The 21243-nt window shown below is 44.0% G+C and overlaps 1 protein-coding gene across 1 annotated transcript in view; it reads right to left on the reverse strand.

The window, feature by feature from the left end:
* The window catches only part of LOC115087337 (sulfotransferase 6B1-like), a 95547-nt gene that overhangs the window by 62249 nt on the left and 12055 nt on the right, over positions 1-21243 (reverse strand). The window contains 2 exon segments of the mRNA XM_029594427.1: positions 7053-7142; positions 19794-19903. Of these exon segments, the coding sequence (XP_029450287.1) occupies positions 7053-7142; positions 19794-19903 (200 nt within the window).

Genomic DNA, 21243 nt, shown 5'->3' on the forward strand with positions numbered 1-21243 from the left:
AATACAATCCTAAAGTACTATACGACTACGTGAACTCACTCACCAAGACAACTACTCCCGACATCCCTGATGTAGTAGCCAAATCCAAATGCGAAGAACTTGCCACATTCTTCCAAACCAAAGTAGATAAATTGCTATCCAAGTTCTCCTCCTCTACCGGTCCCAGCAACCACTTCGAATTGGACATCAATCAAACAAAGACCAGTAACTATACTAAAGTTCTCTCCTCCCTAGACTGCACTTCCACATTAGAAATAGAAACCTTTATCAAGAAAGCCAAACCGTCCACTCACCCATCTGACACTATACCCACTAAACATCTTCTCACAATACCCAACATCATTGCCAAACCTTTAACAAAATCATTAACCTGTCCATTAACTCTGGGCAGGTACCCCTCCCCCTGAAACAGGCAATTGTCAAACCTATTCTAAAGAAGCCCAAACTTGACCCTTCTGATCCAGCTAATTATCGCCCTATATCAAATCTTCCATTCATTTCTAAACTCCTTGAAAAAACTGTCAACAAGCAACTTACAGAATACCTTGAAGATAATCATATCCTTGCCCCCGCACAATACGGTTTTCGGAAATCTCATAGTACTGAGACTCTTTTACCTTCCCTGACAGACCACATTATCAAAGGATTTGAGAAAGGGCAATCATACATTCTTGCCTTCCTTGACATATCCTCCGCTTTTGACACCGTCAGCCAACCTATTCTCCTACAGCGGTTGACTGAAATTGGCATTACAGGCGTTGCCCACAACTGGTTCAATTCCTACCTCAGCAACAGAGATTACAAAATTCAATTAGGAAATCACGTATCCAAGGCCATCCCCCTCAACCGAGGTGTCCCTCAGGGTTCTTCCCTATCCTCTACCCTATTCAATATATACATCCTACCTCTCTGTTACTTCCTTTCCAGTCTAAATCTCCCTCATTACATATATGCTGATGATGTTCAGCTGCTCATACCCATCACCGACTCTCTATCGAAAACCATGGATTTCTGGAATGAAACCCTCTTCTCCATTAACAATCTCCTATCTTCCATCCACCTAGCCCTTAATACCACGAAAACTGAAATCATGCTCATCTCACCCCAAAACCAACCAATCCTCCCCCCTATTACGCAGTTCCAATTTGCCCAACAAGTCCGTGATCTGGGAATCATCCTTGATGGTCATGTCACACTTAAGAAATTCATCAATAACATACTCAAAGACGGCTTCTTTAAACTCCACACACTAAAAAAACTCAAACTCCTACTACACCCCCCCGATTTCCGTACAGTGCTTCAAACTACAATCTTCGCCAAGACTGACTACTGCAATTCCCTACTTCTCGGCCTACCCAACAATGCCATCCATCCCATTCAAATCCTGCAAAACACCACAGCCCGGATATTGACCAACTTACGTAAACATGACCACATTACCCCTGTTCTAAAAGATTTACATTGGCTTCCAATAGCTTCCCGCATACAATATAAGGCGCTCTCTCTAATCCATAAGGCCTTATACAACCCTGAAATGAATTGGTTTAACGATTCCTTCCATTTACACCAGTCTATTAAGCCTACCAGACATGCACACCTTGCAACCATGCCTATCCCTTCTCCTAAACTCTACAAACTTACTTCCACGAGAGCCCGTGCATTATCGATAGCCGGGCCGACCCTCTGGAATACAATGCCAGTTGACTTACGGCAAGAGGAATGCCTCAAATCTTTCAAGCGGAAGCTTAAGACCTGGCTCTTTGCTAAAGCATACACCTAATTTTTCACTCTTCCTATCCATTATATCCACCTTCCACTCCCCCCTCTACTTTCCCCTTCACTGTCCCTCTCTCCCTCTCTCCCCTCCCCTCTTTCCCCCTCCTACTTCTTTCCCCCGCTCCTCCCTCCATCTCAGCTCTCCTCTCACCTCCTCCCCTTTCTCCCTCACTAGCCTGCCTGCACTTCTTAGTCTTTATTTTCCATTGTACATATGTATATAATTGCAAATGTTGCTATAATATAATTAATGCAAACTTTCCCATGTTATCACCCACCCCCTTTTAATACCTTGTTCGCATGTTTTAATCGTTCAATGTAAAGCGCCATGCCTGGCGCCAGTTTATGTTACAATGTGAACCGATATGATATCCTGGATGAATGTCGGTATATAAAAATTTTAAATAAATAAATAAATAATGAGAATGGGAGTGTGTGTGTGTGAAAACTGGAGCCTGGGTGTGTATGTGGGTGAGAATGGAAGCTTGAATATGTGGGTGAATGGGAGCTCGAATGTGTGTATGTGTGGTTGAGAATGGGAGCCTGGGTTTGTGGGTGGGTGAGAATGGGAGCTTGAATGTGTGTATATATGGGTGAGAATGAGAGCCTAGGTTTGTGTGGGTGGGTGAGAATGGAAGCTTGAATATGTGGATAAGAATGGGTGCTTGAATGTGTGTATGTGTGGGTGAGAATAGGACCTTAAATGTGTATATGTATGGATGAGAATGGGAGCTTGAATATGTGTGGGTGAGACTGGGAGCATGGGTTTGTGGGTGAGAATGGGAGTCTGGGTTTATGTGTGTGGGTGAGAATGGGTGCCTGGATGTGCGTCTGTGTGTGCATAAGAATATAAGCCTGGGGAGGGGTGAGAAAGTGAGAACTTGTATGTGTGTCTGCAGAGAATGTGAGCTTGTTGGGGGGGGGGGGGGAGAGCATATGAGAGTGACAGCTTGAGTGTGTGAGAGGGAGTCTGTGAGAGAAAGCGTGTATGTGTGTGTGTGTGTGTGGAAGGGAAGAAGACAGTAATAGAAGAAAGACACTGAAAAGGAATTAGGAAATGAGCTATAAGGGAAAAAATGGGAAAAAGAGACCAGGACCAACTGATTAGAAAAATACAAAGATCAGACAACAAAGGTAAAAATATATATCTATATTTTGAGATGTTAGCAATTTAAATATAAGCAACACAACCTCTCTCTCAAAATTTATGGACAGGTAGGAGCCGTGTATAAAATCGTAATAATAAGAAGGCTAAAGTACCACAAATCACCGTGAATTATGTTTGTATCATTAAGTAAACCTCATACTTAGGCGTAGATGTGAATGCTATGCTGCATAATTTGGCATTATTTATCAGTAAAAAAAACAACTAGTAGACCTGCATGCCTACAGCCCACCCATGTTAACCTTGTGCCCACCCAAAAAATCAATTCTGGCTACGCCACTGGAAGAGACATGGCCCAAAAAGCTAGCGCGTCGCAGTAAAGTATGTGGCTGGAGCCGCGCAGGCAGGAAGGAGGTGTATCAGCCACTGCAGGTGCTCCTCCTACTTCCTTCCTGCCCGCCCTGCCCCGGAAGACAAATGTTGCCGGAGCCACACGGGCAGGAAGGAGGAGGCGCGTCAGCCGCGTGGGTAGAAGAGGTGCTTCAGCCGCGTGCAGAAGAGGAGCAGCGGGGCCGGGAAGACTAGGGCCGCTGCAGAGCCCATCCTGTGGCAACCCATAAAGAAGAGGCCCAGAGGTGAGAGAGAGGTGTGTGCGAGTATGAGATGAGTTGAGAGATTGTGTGTGAGAGTGAGTTGAGAGACTGTGTGTGTTTGCAGAGACAGCATGTGAGAGCCTCTGTGTGTGTGAAAGAGACAGCATGATAGAGTGAGAGCCTGTGCTTGAGCAAGGCAGCATGTGGGGGTGTGAGAGAGCTTGTGTGTGAGACTCAGACAGCCTGTGCCAGTGAGAGACTGTGTGTATGAATGATTGCATGAGAGAGAGAGCATGTGACAGTGAGAGCCTGTGTGTGTATGTGTGTGTGAGAGAGAAATGCACGTGAGAATGAGAACCTGACTGTGTGTTTGAGGGAAGAAGACAGGTGGAGAGAAAAGAAATAGAAAAAAAGGCAATATAAAAGAAAATGGCAAAAAAATAAGAAAGGGAAGCAGATGTAAAAAAAAAATAAATTACTTTTTACTGATTGGTACATGTAATCTTTGGGAATGTGCAAGAGTAGCACTTTCTCTATGGCGGATCTCACAATGTACGAGATCAACATGGAGGAAGTGGAAACCCACGGGGGCCTGCACAAAGGAGGCAGCAGAATGGGCTTCAGTGCCAATAGCAGCAATCAGCGCCTCCCCAATAGCCACGTGGCAGTAATTAGATTAATTGTTTGACTCAGCTGGAGGTGACAAAGTATGAAGTGGGATGTGAAATCAGCTTGATCTGGTGGAGAATTAGGATTGCTGTTACACATGAACTGTATTTGGCAAACATTAAGGGAGCCAGGATAATCAATTGAAGCCTGCAGCTGAGGACTGATTCATTATGACTCATGTAGAAATTAGTGCATTTTCCAGATTAGTCTGCATAACACAATTCTCAACATTCAGCATTATTTCTGCTGCATAGAGTTTTATCTGAGAGGCTCTGAGGTTGTGAGGGAGCCAGTAAGAGTGAGAGCATGAGTGTGTATGAGAAAATCCAGGGGAGTAAGAGTGTGTGTGAGTGGGGGGGGGGGGGGGGGGGAGAGAGTGTTTTACACCCTGAGAGTGTATCAGTGTCTGTGAGAGTGAGAGGTTATGGTGGGTATAAGAGCATGAATGTGTATGTATGTGACTGTGTATGTGTGAGAGAGAATGGACATGTGAGTATGTGTGAGAGAGAGAGGATAACCTCCTAATCCTCGACAATATCAGGGTGACTGGAAATCAAGAGCTCCCATGTATGGACAGCAGGGGCTTTTTAAAATCCTTATTAGTTTTAATTATTGTGTGTTATTTGATATATGTGCTGTTTTGAAATATTTTATTGGTGTTTGGGAAATTATAAAATGTATATGATTTTAATTAATAGAAATTCTATTTATCAGTAATTTTAAAATATTCTTTTATTAGTATGGTTTTACTATTATAACTGATGCTTTATGTTTAATTTTATTGTTTTATGAGGAATGGTGGTTCTGTTTATAAATGTCATAATAAATAAGTATGCACTAAAATCCAACCCCATCCATAACCCCGCCCCCATATGACCAAAGCCCCACCCTCGCCCCGCCCTCACCCCGCCCTCGCGGGGCGAGGGCAGGGCGAGGGGTCACCGCAACATGAGGAACTGTATTGCGGGGTCACGGCATTAGAAAGGTTGAGAACCACTGGTGTAATATGATCCCCTGTTTTTGATTTAGCATAATTCTGGCAGCACTTGTCTGCACCAATTGAAGTCTATAAGGCATCTTCTTAGGTAGAGCCAGGTATACTCCAGTAGGGATGTGTATTTGTTTTCAACACATGGGCAATCTGCAACAAATAAGTCCCTATTTGTTGTATTCGTGGGTTTGCGAAATGCATCGCGAACCCCCACGAATACAACATATCATATTAGTTTCATTCTTTTGGCTCGCAGTGATTTCTTAGCGGCCGTTTGAAATAGGAGATAGCAAAAACCAGCCCTTTCCTGTGAGTCATAAGTGACCTCACAGCCTTGTCATAGAGTGGGTCAGACAGGTTGGCAAGGAGACCAGAATGCAACCTATCAGAGCTAAGCATTTTTCTAATGCAGCCAATCGCCGCTCTCACTCAGTGCTCTGTGATGCTATTCCTGATGACGCTGTACTATTTATACCTTAAGCACGCGATGTGCCACGCACTTTCTTTGCGGGGGTGGTCTGGGGAGGTGGTCCGGGGAAGGTGGCTTTACTCAGAGCTAGTCTGAGTGTCTCAAATCTGTATTCAATTGCTAGATCGCAGGGACTCCTCCCCCCATGATATTTGGCCCTCCTGCAATAAACTATCATGGCTTAATAAATCTCCTTCTAAGTAAGATAGTCGGATAAGTCTTGGGCATCTAATTAGCCAGATAAGTAGCACTTTTAAGACTTCTCCGGCTAAACAGAATATAAGATTAATTTGAATATCTATTCATGCATATATTTTACATGTGTGCGAATGCTGCAGGGTAGATTTATGTGTATTTTATAACTCGTGCATATATGGTAATTGCGGGTTATGTAATAATAGGGTAGATGTGTGCATGGCCATATACATGCATATATGGATGCGCAGGTGTTTTAAAGTTATCCTCCAAATATATCATTATATTTGTTCATCAAGTTTAACTGCTGCAATCTTCCAATTATAGTACCCTTTAGTAGAAAGGCTCTTGTGTTTGTTTGACCCAGACACTCTGGATTTTACATAATATGTACAGGCAACATGTCTAAATGCACCTGAAAGTATTTTAATCAGGCCAGTGGTGCCCAATACAATTCTGGTACAAGAGAAGAAGGGAGAAAGGCCTGAGGGGCACAGAAGAAGTGAGGGAGGAGAATAGACGGGCACAGGATGGAAAAGTCAGGGTCCTGCTTACAGGATTAAAGAAGAAAAAGTACAAGTACTCGCTTTGGTCTGTATATGTAGATAGCGAGCAACAAATCAATAAACTAAACTAAACAAGCATTCCTGAGGGAAGACAGTAAGAGAAGCTACAGAGGGGAAGGTGTGAGAAAAATGGAAATGGTAGGAACGAAAAACCTAGGAGAGAGGAAGCGAGTGAGAAAGTGGGGCATTAGAGCCAGAAATAGCCATTTACTGGGCCCCTTATTTAAATATACCAGCATTCCAGGGCTTCCAGCCATTTTTGTGATGCTAAAATCTTCTTCAGGCCTCTACTGCAATTTCAATGGCACAAAAATCAAAGCAGAAGTAATATGGAAGAATTCTTACCATTAGCAAAAGAAAAGGAGTTTGTCAAGTCTGTTTTTACTAAAACTACAAATGCTTTTCTTCAAAGAATAAAAAACAGCAAGAGCTGCAACTTTAAAAAGTGTGATTTTGGGGTGCTAATATTTTGAAAAGAAATTGTTGAAAATTATTACAGCAATGAGAAAAGTCAGACGGAAACCTGAAAGTTCTGACTGTTGGAACTTTGGAAGAGATCTTGGTATTCCAGTCACATTGAACTGTGAATTTCAGATAGAAACTATATCAATTTCAACCCAAAGGCTGTAGAGGAACAGATTCATTACCATGAAAAAATCTGTTGAGAAGAACAAAGCAAGGCACTTACCTTTGTTTTATTTTTAAAGAATGACTTTGGGATGTAATCAGGATGCAGATGAGTTGTTAACACCCTTGGTGAAGGCTGCTGCTCTACCCTCTTGAAAACACAAGAAGCAAGAAAATTAAACAAGCATGGCTCAAGTCACACCAGTCTGACTCTTGCATACAGGAAATATATGCCAGGAAATGCAGATTAGGTTGAGTGACCAGCATAATATTTCCTGGTTTGCACCTCTTCTGCAGAGAAAACAACATGTCATAAGAACATTGTGTCAGACCAAAGGTCCATTAGGCCTAGCATCTTGTCTATCTATCACAGCTGGGCTGGGCTGATTTGTGGAGACCCCCAAGCAGGGTTAGCAGCAGTCAAGAGCAGGAAGATCAGGTGGTGGTCTTCTGCTGGGATCAAAAGCAGGCAGAACCAGCATAGATCTGCCTGACCAGCTACCTTCCCTTTTGGTTGAGCCCTCCGGTGCTAGTGGCTGGCAGGTCTTCTAGAGGGTAGTGCAGTGGGTCAGGAACAGGCTCCTACAGGAACAGGGAGTGCACCAGCAAGACAGTGCAGACAAGGAAAGAACAAAAACAGGGCAAGACTGAAATATTAAACTGGGCAAGGAACACACAGGAGAGCTTGGCCACTTGGAGACTTAGACAGGAAGCAGGAGGGCCACTGAGGCCCACAGGGAGACCCATGGGGAACAGAAGGGCCACTGGGAGAACTATGAGGATCAGAAGGGCCACTCGGAGGCCAACAGGGAACATAAGGGTCACTAGGAAGCCCACAGGGACAGAAGGGTCACTAGAAGGCCCACAGGGAACAGAAGCACAACTGGGAAACACACAGACAAGGGAGGTTACTGGAGGGCCAAGGAAGGACAGGACACAGAATACAGGCAGACAGGATAGGCCCAAACAAGACAGGCGGTAACTACAACAGTAATGACAAATATCGAAGGTATAAACCCGGGTATTAAATTAACTGTTATGCTGGTTGGCCGAAGTATGGGGTTCAGTCTTGGGAATACGCTTACTTTTGCTGATGGAACCTCCGGTGTACTCTGTGCTTCGGGCCACTACCGTGATCACCGCAGTAACCCGCTATCTGTACTTCAGAGTTAGTATCATCATCTACCCAGCTGTGCTGACCTCCTATACTTCTCTACCAACCTTCTGTGATTCTCGGCGTACTCCGTTCTGCCGGCCACTACCGGGGATATCATTGCTGAGCTACCTCTCTACTCTGGATTGTGTCTCATCTCCTACTTGGTGGGTACTTTCCCTAAGTTTCAGTACAATAAAGTCTCATTACAATTGTGTCCATCTCTGCTGGGGCCATGCCTATCGTAGTGAGTCCCCACAGGGCTCCTCCCTGTGGATGGAGTCAGCTCTCACTATGATCCAGGGTCCACAACCATACCAGTTCATAGCATTAACTAATACAAAAAAATAAAAGATATACCCATAAACATATATTTAAATATTTATTAGTTACAAAAATTAAAATAATCTAGAATTCTTATATTGTACAACAATCTGTTCCCATAAAAACCACCCCTATGATATCATTTAACAAACACATTTAATAACCCTCAGTCAGAGGCAATTTTAACCTCTAACGAAACATCATAAAGCCAGCAATCTCCTTAATTAAAAAGATCAGCATCAGCACACTGTTATGACTCCTGCCCGCGGAGTTCCTCCGCGAGCAGGCCTCCCACCTTTCCTGCGTTGCTCTTCCCGTCGCGGCCGAGAAGCCGCCAAAGAGATGCTGTCGACTTCTCTTCTGTCTCGTGGCAGGGAGCCGCTGAGACTGCCGCTCTCCACAGCCCGAACTGCCACCCTGCTTGCCTCCCAAGCGGCCTGGAGGCCACCACTGCTGCCGCAGTCTGGACTGCCGCGGTCTTGTTCCTCCTTAGCGGCAGAGAGCCGCGAGTCTGCCTTATCTTCAGCGGCATGGAGCCGCCACCGCTGGGGCCTGTCCTGTGGCCGCCTCTGAGCTCTTCTTCGCGGCACAGACGCCGTCAGCTGCTTCTTCCTGCTTCAGCCTCTCTAGGCACGTGGCTGTGCCTCTTCACTATATTTAAAGGGCCCGCGGCCAGATATGACCCGGGCCCCACCTGATGATGTTTCCTGTCTTAGCCTTATAAAAGAGCTTCTCCAGCACTCCTGCCTTGCCATGCATTGGAGTTCTTCACTCCTGGAAGTCTCATCTTCCAGCGCTCCGTCAGGTCTTCGTTGGAGCTCCATGTCCTGTCTTGCTTCCTGAGTCTTCATTGTCTCCCTAGTCCTAGTTGCTTCCTGATGTTCCATGTCTTCATGTTCTGAGGTTCCTTGTCCAGGTTTCCTGATGCTCCAGACTTCCTGATGTTCCAGTCTTCCTGATGTTCCGAGGTTCCGCTCCTCCTTCGCTTGTTCTGAGTCCTCTTGACCCTACAGCTCCTTAGGTTCTCCAAATGACACCTCTTTGGGGTAAATCCATCTCGTCGGTTCCTGTTCTCGTCATTGGAGTTTCATATCAGCTGGATTCCCTTCCTGCGCTTGTCCCGCTCTCCGCATGGTCCGTGACCAGCCTCTTCAGGTTGTGTAGGGCATGCAGTGGGACAGAGTGGTCCGTGACCAGCCCATTGGGTCCGCCCGTGTTGGTGGGCTGTGTAGGGCGCCCTGAGAGGCAGTGCCAATGTCTGAACCTTTCAAGCTCCTTGTGTCATCCAGAGTCTTCTAAGCTCCTCGTCTCGTCTAGTCTTCCAAGCTCCTCGTCCACATCCAGAGTTTTCTCGTCCACGTCTTGAGTCTTCTGGGTTACAAGGCCTCCGTCTGCCTTCATCCTCAGTCCGGCCTGCTGCTTCTTGCCGATACCTAGCAGCAGGTCCAAAAGGGCTGGGAACGGTCGGAGGACTGTTCAATAACCAACATTACGTTGTTGGCCTTCCAGAAGCATGCAGGTCTGGCAGAGGGTCAGACTCCGTCTTCACCCATGCTTGGACAAGTCTCGCCAACCCTCGGTGCTGTCTTGGATTCTTCCGGGATCGTGCCGAGGCCCAAGGACACACAATCCCCTCAAATGGGATCACTCTCCTAGCAGTCCGCACGTAACAGTATGCAAGGCCTCCAAAGAGCCTCCTCTTTGTAACACACAACTCAAAATAAATCACTGTAGAATACCTGTTCAAATTCTACTACAAACAATGGTATTTGTTTCCTCCTGCATAAAAATAATTTATGACTAAAGACAGAAAGCGCTAAATATCTGCCTTTACACCAGCTGATTAGCAAATACAGAAAATTAAGCACATGTTCTCTGGAATAAACTTAATATATGAGGAATTTGCTTCCAAGATCAGTGGGAAATTGGTTTGACCTAAGAACTATGTAATACACAATTAAAATTTGTACTGAGATGGTATTGTAAAAATGTATAAATATATGTATAATATGAGGAATAACATCTGCTAAAGTCCTGTAATAAAGCCAGAGACATTGGTGAAACAAGGGCCCTTTGTTGTGTATATGGGAATGGTTTTGTGCTTTGTGTATATGGATTTATTTGATTTTTGTGAATTGTCACATTATTGAGTATTATTAGTTGTATTTGTTAAATGATATGGTGGGGTGGTTTTTATGGGCACAAATTGTTGTACAATATAAGAATTTTGGATTCTTTTAATTTTTGCGTCTAATAAATATTTAAATATATATTTACGGATATATCTTTTATTTTTTTGTATTCCAAACAAGACAAGGCAAGAGACAAGACAAGGCAGGGCAGACAGGCTGGAAGGCTTAAACAGGGCAGGAGCTATACACATAATAAGAGTAAGCTTAAACAGGCAAAAGCACAAAATCAAGTGGCCAATGGCACAGAAGAGACTCCATGCTGAGGCAGGGAGTATGCTGCTGTAATGGAGGTCTTTATAGGGCTGGCCTTGCTGCATCATTCAACCTTTAAGGCGGGGCTAGAGTGGGTCTGAGTGATGGCTCTTGTTAGGGGTGATGGTGGGGGAGGAGGAGCTATCTAGCAGCCAGATTCATAGTCCTCTGACAGTGGCCAATCCAATTGGAGAAGGCTGGGCCCAGTGAACCTGTAGTCTGACTCAGCATGCAATGCCATTCTGAAGGGTCCAAGTAAAGCCAATAATTTTTTTATCTTAAATCTATCACTGCAAATATTTAGAATAATAAAGCAATATGTTCTAACATGTTTGAGAATGGTGATTCAGTTGTACTGATGCAGAAGATCTGGAATAAAATTTAATGTTTTTATTTGGCCTCATCCAGCTAGAATTTGATTGGATAAGTCAGGGGCAGTCCAGAGGTGTTCCGGGGAGGAGATGAGTTCTAGCTAACTCTGGTTGTCCCATTGAACTGTCCTAATCCCTTAAGATATCTTTATATATCCAGCAAAGTATTTGTGCCACTGAATATATAGCATTAGTTAGCCAGATACATTTATCTAACTAACTAGCAAAGCTACACAGTGGCTGATGATGTAAATTGCAGTGTTTCAAAATTTAGAGGGAACATTGCTGGGCACAGCACTGAGTGTACAGATTAAGAATCATCCACCCACTAAATGTTGCCCTGAAGGGAACTTTGTAATTTGGGGCTAAGCTAAACAGCAGCCTACTTCTCATGGAGCTGTTCCCTGCCCTTCATACTCCAGTTAAAATGCCCTGCTATTTTCCTGCAGGACACAGCTGCTGAGTTTCTTTTCCCTTAGCCCCAGGACTTTCCTTACTGCCAGGTGCAACAAGTGTGCAAAGCATTGGATTCCCTTGTAGTGCTCATTGCTCATTGTCTTGATCATGTTGCTAGTACCATCTGTATTAAATAATCCTAGCAACAGTCATGTTTCCGGCCTAGCCACCAATCTCCCTTCATTCCCCTTATTGCTGCTAAGTTATGGGCAGAAGTATGGCTCGTTTATCACTAAGGTATGCAGCACAACCCACCTGTATTCTTCTGGTGTGCTCCCACTAGAGTTGCTACTTGCCCCTGCCTCATACAGATGACAACAGTATGCCATCAGGGAGAGGCAGATGTAGGAAGCATTCGAGGTAGTCCAGATGTCACTCATAAAATGGATGCGACTCTCCTCTGCCTTGAACAACTGCATCTGCATCCAGGTGTGGTACTACGTGTGCAGGGCAGAGAACACCCAGCTATTAAATATTGTGCTGGATGAAAATTTGTAATTTGGGGCTATAATGGGCAGCAGCCATTTAAAGTCCATGTCCTCAACCAATGCAGGAGCTGGTCACCCAAGGCAATCATTTTCCCGATGGTCTGTGTCATCACCTTAGATGCTGCCTGCCTCCTGCCCCACGAGAGTGATAGCAAACATCGCCGCATGTGCTCCATGGTGGCTTGCTGCTGATGCAGGGGTGACATAGTAACATAACAACATAGTAAATGGCAGCAGAAAAAGACCCATCCAGTCTGGCCAGCAAGTTTATTTTATTTTTATAATTATTTTTTTAGGATAATAACTATAGCTCTATGCAGGTTATCCCAGTTAACACAAATTACTCCTTTCTTCATTCCTCTGCATTTATCCCAGGCCCTTTTGAATCCCATTTCCATTCTTGTCTTCACTGCCTCCTCTGGGAAGGCATTTCATACACCTACCACTCTTTCCGTGAAGTATTTCCTGACGTTATTCCTGAGTGGAGGCTGTTGGCCTGCCTCTTTGCTGCTGGAAGGGGCCGGTGGGTCAGGGAAGCAGATTTCCCCTTTGCTGTGGCTTTCCTGCTCCTATTGCTCTGAGTGAAGGAAGGAATCCACAGACATGTACCGGCCTCGCCTGAACCCGACACAAATGGGGTTTTTTGCAAATGATGGAGCAATATCACCATTTGAAAAATGGCCCACTACCTTCCCTCTATTGATGACCTTTCAACAAAATGCTGCGCTGCTGAATATCCCAAACAAGTTAACCAGATATGTTTAACCAGCTAACTTGTTCAACCAGATAGTGACTGAATATCGACCTCTATATTTTCAATATCTCCTTCCTCTAACTCTCCAAATCCCTCATATGAGTCCCCCATATATTCTGCAGCAATCTATACCACAGACACTGGTCAGAACAGAACAGGGAGTGCTGTGCTGGTTTTTGCTGATACTCACTCATTGCTGCTGCCACCTGCATTAAGTGTTCCTTTTTCATGCCTTTTTCAGCCCCTGCACCCTACTAATAGTTGAGATGAAAGCAAGTGGCGGCTGTTCCAGATTCTTAACCAACTCTGCATCTCTAGCTAGTCTCCCCCTTATAAAAAAAAATCCTTCTGACCTTGATGGAGGGCTCCCTGTTTTCATGCTCATGCTCTCATCACTGCCATTGCTACTTGTACTTGCCCCCAGGTCTCTCTGAAGAAAAAACAGTCTTCCTTCTTCCCCTTTCATTGCCACATCTGCTTCCTGATGACCGTGACATGATGGAATTTATTCAAACAGATCACTAGTGGGTAGCATCTTTTAGTGTTACAATTAAAGTACACCCTAGTGTGGACCCACACAGTCACTTTTGGAACAAACAGAGCACAGTGAATAGCAGATACTTACTGACTAAGTATACAGGGAGGTAGAAAGAACATGCAGAATTAAGTTCAAACATTTAAAGTAGATTTGCAGGCATACATCTGCTTTGAAAATTAGCGGGCGTGCTTGGGAGCAGATATAAATGTGTTTGCATATATTTATGCACACATCCTTTCAAAAATCAAAAGTATGCTTGTTAAATATTTTCCTCATCCCAACTTCACCCTCTGAACTGCCTATTTCCCTAATAAGCTGAAAAGTACACACAAAATCACTTTTATGTGAACTTTTACACATACAACCCCCCTGGGCAATTTTCAAAGCCAGGTATTGTGCATGTAAATCCTTTTCATAATTAGGTCTTAAGAACTTAATGCAAGACTCACACAGAGAATTAGTACAATGTCACACTGCTATTGACATTTACACAGAGAAGATAAGTTGCCTTCTATCACAGTCAGTTAATGGATACTCTAAACGTTGCAAGAGAAAATCACTCTTTTTCTGTATGTTTCTTACAGACATTGACACATGGTGCCTAGTGTAGAAGTACAGTCTTACCCTGCTGATATACAATTACACAGTAAACCGGAGAGATTACAGTTTCTGCTGCTGCTGCTGCTAGCAGCACAGCTAGGATACAGTGATTATAAGAGCACACCTTGCTTTCTCCTCTAAATTTAAAGCTTTTCTCTAATTTTTTTTTTTTAACTCTGGAGCTTTGAAGCAAGCAGCTTCAAAATCTCTGCCTTCTCTCTCTGAGACCCAACAGAGGAATGATAGAGAACAAAATTGTCATTGGCTGCTCAGAGTGTTCTTAGTTCCACTTTCATCTAAAAAAAAATGATGATGTCAATCCATACAGCTGTCAGCTGGGATAGGCCTGTTGAAAAAGTGATGAAACCTGATTGATTCTGCTCCTTCCTTGTTCCATCCCTAGCTGGTTCCGTACTGCATTTCTTTGCTTCCCTCATAAATTTTATTGAGGAAAGCAAAGAGATGCAACCAAGTGAGCCACAAAGGATTTGGAATTTTTTGTGAACCGAGCCCATTTGGTTCAGAATAGCCAATCCAAATTGAAAATAAACGAATTTGTTACATTTTTCCATTCAGATGAATCTGAATGCACATCCCTACTAGAAACATGTCTTTCCATTTAGTAGGGGCTGGGTTTCATGGACAAGAGTGTCATCAAAGCCCTCCTGCCTCCACCACTGCCATCAGCAAATGATGCCATTAGGGGTGCTCACTGATAGGGTTGAAGCACCCCTACCTGTATCATTTACCAGCAGCAGTGATGTGATAGAATAGCTTTGGCATTCCTCCTCCAAGCCTCTTCGGAGTGGTAAGACATATTTCCAGAGGGGTGGTTGGTTGTGTATAGGTTCAAAGGAGTTATTTTGCTATTGGGAAAGGATGATACTCATGTGGGGCTGCCAATCAGGGGGCAAAGTTTTGCCAGAAGACATGCCTTGTGAAGGATTGTGGTCCTGGGCACACGTTAGAGTGTGTTCTCTTGGAGGCAGTGTATACTGCATTGAGCTAAGTATTTCTGCTGTTGCTTAGAATTTGTGTAGAAAGCTTCTGTTCTTAATTCCTGTGTTTTAATTTTAATTATAGTGTGTGTTTCAGTTCTTGATAGTAAGATATTACTCTAAGTTAATTTTGCTGCCTGCTGCATAAGTTGAAAAAAAGAAAAAAACAAAAAAAAAAACAATTGACCAAAAGCAAGGAGCCATCCAGAAGTGCCCTGCTTAACCCAGCTTGTCCCAGGCTTAACTGTTTGACTCCCTCCCACCCTGCCCCTCTACCCACCCACCCCTGGGGCTTGTTTTCTAATAAAGACTGCCTAAAGTACCATTGGCGGCGGGATAAATAAGTGCATTGGTAAAAGTCAAGAAAATACAATTCACAAATTCCCATGATGAGGACTATCCAATGTAACTGCTGTAGAGCCTTTATTCTGAGGGAAAGCATCTGGACACTTAGAGCTTGCCCAATTTGTGCACAACTCTCTTCCTTGAAAAAGGAGCTGACTGAGATTAAAGATCAATTAGCTTCAATTAAAAGTAATACACCCACATTGCATTACTCAGAACATAATTCCCCAATATCACAAAAAAACCAAGAGTCAAGAAAAGGAGATTCATTAGGCTCAGGTAGGACCCACAGTCACCCATTCTTGACAGATGGGCAGCCAACAGGTACACCCCCCCACTCAAACAGGTCATTAAGTTATTTAAAATCCAGGAATACAGTGGGCTCAGGTAGAATTAGACCTGTGATGAGGAGACACACAATGTACCAAATGCAAAAAGAACAAGCCATCTCTATATTAAAAACTGAAGAAGTTCTTCAGAAAAACATTGAAGTGTTACCAGAAATGGGAGAAAAAACACAATGCATGCAGTATTTCAAGATTCATAACCAAAAGAAAAATCTAATTCAGATGAATAACTCTGTCAACAGTGGCACAACTAAAAAAAGAGAGAGTGAAGTGAATAGCAAATCTCAACTAATATCTTATAAGGAGTCCAGGAAAAGCAATAACCTTAAAGAGAGTACCTGGAAGGCTATGTCCACAAATGCTCATAGTTTGGGAAATAAAATCCCAGATCTGCAGGCCCTAATGGCTGAGGCAGAATTGGACATTGTTGCTATCACAGAGACATGGTTCATAGAATCTCATGATTGGGATACAACAATACCAGGCTATAACTTGTTAAGGAAGGACAGAGAGGATAGAAAAGGGGGAGGTGTGGCTCTTTATGTCAGAAACAACATCCAAGCATCTGAGCTACAAGGAAGTTGGGGTAAGGAAGAAGCTCTATGGCTCGACCTAAAAAAAGATGACGGAGCGTCCATTTATATTGGAGTGGTTTACAGGCCTCCAAACCAAAAGGAAGAACTGGACAGAGACCTGGTTGAAGACATCCATAAGATACATAAGAAGGGAGAAGTGGTGATCGTGGGTGACTTTAATATGCCAGATGTAGACTGGAAAATCCCATCTGCAGAAACTAAAAATAGCAGAGCGATAGTGGATGCCATGCAAGTATCTTTGTTCAAACAAATGGTGTTGGAACCCACCAGAGAAGGAGCTATACTCGACTTAGTGCTCACTAATGCAGATAATGTCTCAGATGTCCAGGTGGGTGCCCACCTCAGCAGCAGTGATCATCAAACGGTATGGTTTAATATCACTAAAAGAATAGGGAAAAGAACCACAAAGACCCGAGTTTTACAGTTCAAAAACACAGACTTTGAGGAAATGGGGAAGTACCTGGAGGAAGAACTTAAAGGATGGGAGAACGAGAGAGATGTGGATCAGCAGTGGACCAATCTAAAAGGAGCAATCGCCAAGGCAACTGCTCTATATGTTAGAAATGTAAAGAAAAGCAAAAGAAAATTGAAACCTATCTGGTTCTCAAAGGAGGTGGCTGACAAAATTAAAGCTAAAAGAACAGCATTCAAGACATATAAAAGATCCCAAAGGGAGGAACACAAAGAAGAATATTTGTATCAACTGAGGGAGACGAAGAAATTAATCAAGTTGGCAAAAAGTCAAGCAGAAGAGAGGATTGCCAAGGAGATAAAAAATGGTGACAAAACATTTTTCAGATACATCAGCGAAAAGAGAAAGATCCAAAGTGGTATAGTGAAATTGAAAGGTGGTAATGATCAATGTGTGGAGGGAGACGAAGAAATGGCAGAAATATTAAACGAATACTTCAGCTCTGTGTTCACTAAAGAAGACCCTGGAGAAGGACCATCTCTACGCAACAAAAAACTGGTGGGAAGTGGAATAGATGAAAATCCTTTTACAGTAGAAAATGTGTGGGAAGAGCTAAAGAACCTGAAAGTGGACAAAGCCATGGGGCCTGATGGGATTCATCCAAGGATATTGAGGGAGCTCAGAGATGTTCTGGCGGCTCCGCTGTGTGACCTGTTCAATAGATCCCTAGAAACAGGAGTGGTGCCGAGTGATTGGAGAAGAGTGGTGGTGGTCCCGCTTTACAAGAGTGAGAACAGGGAGGAGGCTGGCAACTACAGACCAGTCAGCCTCACTTCGGTGGTGGGAAAAGTAATGGAGTCACTGCTGAAAGAGAGAATAGTGAACTATCTACAGTCCGGAGAATTGATGGACCAGAGGCAACATGGATTCACCAGGGGAAGATCCTGTCAGACAAATCTGATTGACTTTTTTGACTGGGTAACCAAGGAATTGGATCGAGGAAGAGCGCTCGATATTATATACTTGGATTTCAGCAAAGCTTTTGACACGGTTCCGCACAGGAGACTGGTGAATAAAACGAGAAGCTTGGGAGTGAGTGCCGAGGTGGTGACCTGGATTGCAAATTGGTTGACGGACAGAAGACAATGTGTAATGGTAAATGGATCCTTCTCTGAAGAGAGAGCGGTTTTAAGTGGTGTACCGCAAGGATCGGTGTTGGGACCGGTCCTGTTCAATATCTTTGTGAGCGACATTGCGGACGGGATAGAAGGCAAGGTTTGTCTTTTCGCGGATGACACTAAGATCTGCAACAGAGTGGACACGCCGGAAGGAGTGGAGAGAATGAGACGGGATCTAAGGAAACTGGAAGAGTGGTCGAAGATATGGCAGCTGAGATTCAATGCCAAGAAGTGCAAAGTCATGCATATGGGGAGTGGAAACCCGAATGAACTGTATTCGATGGGGGGGGAAAGGCTGATGTGCACGGAGCAGGAGAGGGACCTTGGGGTGATAGTGTCTAATGATATGAAGTCTGCGAAACAATGCGACAAGGCGATAGCAAAAGCCAGAAGAATGCTGGGCTGCATAGAGAGAGGAATATCGAGTAAGAAAAGGGAAGTGATTATTCCCTTGTACAGGTCCTTGGTGAGGCCTCACCTGGAATACTGTGTTCAGTTCTGGAGACCGTATCTACAAAAAGACAAGGACAAAATGGAAGCGGTACAGAGAAGGGCGACCAGGAAGGTGGAGGATCTTCATCGGATGACGTACGAGGAGAGATTGAAGAATCTAAATATGTACACCCTGGAGGAAAGGAGGAGCAGAGGTGATATGATACAGACCTTCAGATACTTGAAAGGTTTTAATGATCCAAAGACAACGACAAACCTTTTCCGTAGGAAAAAAATCAGCAGAACCAGGGGTCACGATTTGAAGCTCCAGGGAGAAAGATTCAGAACCAATGTTAGGAAGTATTTCTTCACGGAGAGGGTGGTGGATGCCTGGAATGCCCTTCCGGAGGATGTGGTGAAGACCAGAACTGTGAAGGACTTCAAAGGGGCGTGGGATAAACACTGTGGATCCATAAAGTCAAGAGGCCGCCAATGAAGAGTGGGTGACTCGCCAGAATGTCAAGAGGCCGCCAATGAAGAGTGGGTGACTCGCCAGAATGATGGCTACTGCCTGGAGACAATACCCTTATTCAATAAACGTACACATGCTTACTGTGACTCCAACATCATTCTAGCTTCAACAGCAAGAGGAAATGTGGAATAAAGGATCTGCACTCACAAAGGGGGAGTAGCTGGCTTGTTACGGCGGTTACTACCCCAAACCAAATAAGCCTGTTACTTCAATTTCTATGCAAATACAGCAGAGCTCTCTGCTTCAACGGCAGGGGAGAAGAAAAAAGGGTTCACACTCACAAAGCGGGGAGTAGCTGGCTTGTTACGGCGGTTACTACCCCAAACCAAATGTGCCTGATACTTCACTTTCGATGCATATCCAGCATAGCTCCCTGCTTCAACGGCAGGGGAGAAGAAAAACAACCAATAAGGGCTGTATAACATAGTCTGAGTAAAACAAATAAGCATGGGTGTAGCTTGCTTATTGCGGCGGTTACTACCCCTACTACCCCTAACTTATCAGCTAGAAATTCACTTGGATGCAGCTCCATCACTGCTTTCTACATTAATGGTGGGGGTGGAAGGGAAATAGAACCAAGAGCTAAGAGAAACAGATAAGTATGAGAGAAAAAAGTGTGTGAAGCTTGCTGGGCAGACTGGATGGGCCATTTGGTCTTCTTCTGCCGTCATTTCTATGTTTCTATGTTTCTATAAGGAAGGGGTTACATCTCAGATAACCAGAGCAGTTAAATAGTTTCTGTTCTTCAACATGAACTTGTCACATAAGTTCTGGCAATTCTCTCATATGCTAAACTAAAGCTGTGGCAGGGTTTCCAAGGTATTCTATACCAACCTCTACTTTTTCTGGAGTTCCAAATTCAATCATTGGAATGTCTCCTATTGGTGATTTATTTGTATTCATAAATACCATCTCAAGTACGATCTGAAGAAGCCAGTTAGTTCCTATAATATAATAGTAAATATGTTAAAATATATGTTTGAGGTAAACATAACTATCACTAAGATTCTGAAATAAAAGCCCAATTATATAAGGTATTAGGTCAATTCAATTACAAAATGAAATGTATTTATTTATTTGAAAACTGTGTATTGTGCTGATCTTAAATCATTATCTTCAGCAGATTACATATGAAAGAACAGATCGAATATTCAGCAATAAAGAAAACACATAGCATACCCTTCTGTAATATTCACTGTCATTTCATGATACATATGCAATACATGCAAGTAAGTATGTGCTGCGTTCGTGCCTCTTCTCGCTCCTCGTTCCACCCTCTCTACCTTGGGAGCGACTCCCTTTGGCTCTGACGGACAGATGCAGCTGCGGCTTCTCCCTGCATCTTAGTTCTGGTGTCCTCGGGCTGGCTTGACACTACGGATCCGTCATGTTCCTGATGACGTAAGGGCGAGCGCACTCCAGACTTTGTACCAGCAAAGGCGCGAACCTTGGGGGCGTCCCCCCGTAGTGACATCATCCATTTCCACTTTAAAAGGTCTTTGTTTGCTAACCTCTAACAAGTTAGCAAGGAACTCCAACAGGACTTGCTTCGGCAGTCCACGATACTTGCAACAACGATCCGAGTCAGCGAGGGGAATCCTTCTCCACTGCTCGGCCTTTTCAAACTTACCAGGAGTACCCGCTCCATGGGGGCTCTGCTCTCTCTTCTTGATTTCAGATTGCCAAGACGGGATCCGGTACTCGCTCCTTGAGGGCCTACGTCCCTGAATACTCAGAAGACTCCTCATTGCCTGGAAGCGATTGCAGACGTGAACACAGTGAGTTCTATTGTAGATAGGAATCGATACTCACTCCACGAGGGCCTACATTCCTATAGCTCTGAAGACTCCCTTCCGTCCAAGACGTTATTGCAGGTATGGAGATCGAGAGTTATATTGGCAAGATTGCAGATAGGAACCGGTACTCGCTCCACGAGGGCCCATGTTCCTAGAATCCTTTACAGACTCTCCTCTACTCTAGAAGCCATTTCATATACAGCTATTGTGAGTTCTTATTACAGACTGTTTAGAATCAGTGCTCGCCTATGGCTCCTGTTCCTGAATATACTGAAGACTCTCTGTGGCATAGAGACCATTGCAGACATCTACTATTGTGAGTGTACCATCTTGTATCTAGTATACCCTGTCTATTCACTACTTCTAGTCTCTCTCTACAGCTCAGCGAGAGATTATTTTCCAGTATCAGAAGGACTTCAGCCCTGCCGGACACATCGATTCACTACTGCCACCACTAGTGGTCCAGCTTCCAGCCTAATAAAGAACTA

Source organism: Rhinatrema bivittatum, chromosome 3 (assembly GCF_901001135.1).
Source record: "Rhinatrema bivittatum chromosome 3, aRhiBiv1.1, whole genome shotgun sequence".
NCBI classification, from domain to species: domain Eukaryota; kingdom Metazoa; phylum Chordata; class Amphibia; order Gymnophiona; family Rhinatrematidae; genus Rhinatrema; species Rhinatrema bivittatum.